This window comes from Lichtheimia ornata (assembly GCF_029851405.1).
Source record: "Lichtheimia ornata isolate CBS 291.66 chromosome Unknown scaffold00061, whole genome shotgun sequence".
Classification (NCBI taxonomy): Eukaryota; Fungi; Mucoromycota; class Mucoromycetes; order Mucorales; family Lichtheimiaceae; genus Lichtheimia; species Lichtheimia ornata.
Window position 1 is genome coordinate 67,802 of NW_026695381.1, and position 2,752 is coordinate 70,553.

General features: G+C 44.1%; 2 protein-coding genes across 2 annotated transcripts; both read left to right on the forward strand.

The window, feature by feature from the left end:
* Positions 1 to 1,522: 1,522 nt before the first annotated feature.
* On the forward strand, positions 1,523 to 1,901 carry O0I10_009883 (uncharacterized protein; the record flags this gene model as incomplete). The annotated part of the gene is made up of 2 exons (XM_058489869.1): positions 1,523 to 1,657; positions 1,770 to 1,901. 2 exons carry the CDS (start codon positions 1,523 to 1,525, stop codon positions 1,899 to 1,901), a joined length of 267 nt encoding a protein of 88 aa, XP_058339356.1.
* Positions 1,902 to 2,368: 467 nt separating this feature from the next.
* O0I10_009884 (uncharacterized protein) lies at positions 2,369 to 2,752 on the forward strand (the record flags this gene model as incomplete). Its single annotated transcript, XM_058489870.1, has 1 exon — positions 2,369 to 2,752. One exon carries the CDS (start codon positions 2,369 to 2,371, stop codon positions 2,750 to 2,752), a length of 384 nt encoding a protein of 127 aa, XP_058339357.1.

Here is a 2,752-nt window from a genome sequence, read left to right on the forward strand (position 1 = left end):
CATGTATTTGGTAGGGGTTACACAGTAGGTTACACAAGTTGGTTCAGAGTGGAGCTGCATAACTAATCGATCTATGTGATGCGCACAGACCAAATAGCTTAATTACGAGGGCTGTTCTCAATTGAAGCCTTGAGCAGTGATCATTCTTATGGAGCTAAAAGCATAGGATATTGTGGAGGGTACGTATAAACAGTAATAGCTGTAGCAAGCGGGGTGCCATGGGGTGCACGAATTGGAGAGAACAGGAGGAACAAAGAGACCACTCTTCTTCACTTCTACTTCACAAAAAAAGGTAAGCTTGTCTCCATTTACAAACTACAACACGTTAATTGCTGGCATTCCTTCCAATGTACAGCGTTCATTGGGGTGAACATGTGGTCAATGGCGACACTTTCCAGCTGCAGACATTCAACAGCAAGTACGCGCGCGATCTGCCCATGACTCAAGCTTCCATTGCAATACAACATGTACGTTCAATCGCTGCATTCAAGTTGGACATTGTGGTTCTAAAGTTCACGTGTAGTTTGCTGTTCTCTCGTTATACAAGTTCCAAAGGGGACGTCGTGTGTCGTGTGTGTTCTTTTCATGGTTGTCATCAAGGAGACATTGTTACTTTGGGTATGTCGACATGAAAAGCAAATGCTATCCTTGTTACCTTACATTGCATTTACTGCAGCTTGAATACGTTGGATGATGGTACCTGTGGCCGCAACAAGACATTGATATCAAAGGAAGAACGCTGTACGTTGGCTCAATGGTATGCATGGATGGCATTGTATGTACAAAGCAAAACCTGCTAATTAACGAGCCTTACAATGAAACAGCAGCAGCATCTACTGGATGGCATGGATATACGGTTTTATTTGAGGCAAAGACGCTATTGAGAAATACCACAAGGTAAGAGATTCATTGTGGGATTGGTTGGATTCAAGTGGACTTACCAAACGCCATACAGTGGCAGAGCCTCTTTCGGCGATACTATTTTGATCAATCAGCACGTCAAGGATGTCATTGTATAGTACTGTGCTCTCCTGGGGAATTTTGGCCCGGAAACAGTGTGACTCAAGATGCGATGGCAAGGCCAATTTGAAAAGGCATCCGCTGTGCACACGGCCTCCATCCAAGTACGGCTATTGATTTCCTTGCCTACAGAGAGAAGGTGGATATCTCTTATGATGCCAATTTCAGGATCCAATGAGAGTATAGTACATATGATGGCATACCTTGGCGCTGCAGGTTGATTATTGAATTGCCTTCGGATGGTGTATTTGGTTGCAATTCCTTGTGATCACCATGGTTCACGGCGTCGTGTGCCTTCCTTACCGAGTTGTCCACAATGAGAGTTCTCAAGACGTCTTTACATTGCTTCTTTTGGGTATGGTGACAACAAAGCGTGTGGATTGGTTTTACTTGTTATCTCACGTTGCGTTTATGGTAGGTTGAACATGTTGGATGATGGTACCTCTGGCAGCAACAGGATACGGATCTCAAAGCAAGAATACGGTATGGTTGGCTCAATGATATGCGTGGTATCGGATCTACAAAGCAAAACATGCTAATTAACGAGCCTTGCAATGAAACAGCAGCGGCACCTACTGGATGGCATGGATATACGGTTTTCATTGGAGGCAAAGATGCTATTGAGAAATACCACAAGGTAAGAGTGTTCATTATGATGGGGTTGGTTGGATTCAAGTGGACTTACCAAACGCCATACAGTGGCAGATCCTCTTTCGGCGATGCTATTATTATCACGGCTGCACGTCAAGGACGTCATTGTACTGTACTTTCCTGTGGAGCTCTACATGTTGTGCCCGGAGACAGTGCAACTCATGTTGCGGCCTCATGGATTTAAAAATGCATCCTCTGTTCGCACTGCTCCATCGTTTTACGGCTATTGATCTCCTTGCCTTTAGAGAGAAGATGGTATCTCTATTGATGCACTTCATCGCGTCGATCCACAGGAGAGTACCGGTACTATGACGTTTCTTTGGCTGTGCGCTTTTATTATTACTTTACATCCTGATGGCCTATTTGGTTCCAAGTATGCGGGTAATGATTGCGTGATTCAGGTACGTATGACTCTCATGCTTTTTGGAGACCTTTGCTGAAACGCGTACCATTATTATTTAGAGGGACCATTGCAGAGAGCTACTTGTCTTTTGGTGTTTTGGAGTTTACAAGATCACAGCTATGATTGCTAAGTATTGTTGGATGAGTTTGGACAATTGTTTATGGTGCATCTTTTATAGGTGAATCATGTCAGCCATGGGGAAGTGTTTATGTCTTTTGGTGGCGTCAAGCTTTATTGCGTCTCTGGTGGTTGGTTACCAGTCAACGGGCGATTTCTCCAGGAGAGTGTCCGCCAATGCAAGCCTCTTGTGAGTGGATTCTATCAGCAACAAGTAGCAGCATCCATATCGTTGGTGTCATATCAAGCTTTATCCCATCATCTGGTTCTTCTCGTTATCGGCAATTCGGTGGGCATCCTGAAATGAAGGTCTCTTATCGATTGATCACATCAGCAGCAAGGAACAACTTGTATATCTTTGATATCTGCAACCTTTCTATCTCTTGGTGCTTCTGGTTATTGGCGATTCCTTTGATGGATCTCTACGACTATACGTGTCGTATGGATGGATCATGTCATCAACAAGCAATGAAAGCCCGCAATCAAATCTTTTGTGTTACCAAGGTCATTCATGCATCTCGTCAAGGACTCCATCGTCAAGCTGCATTCCATACCCAATGA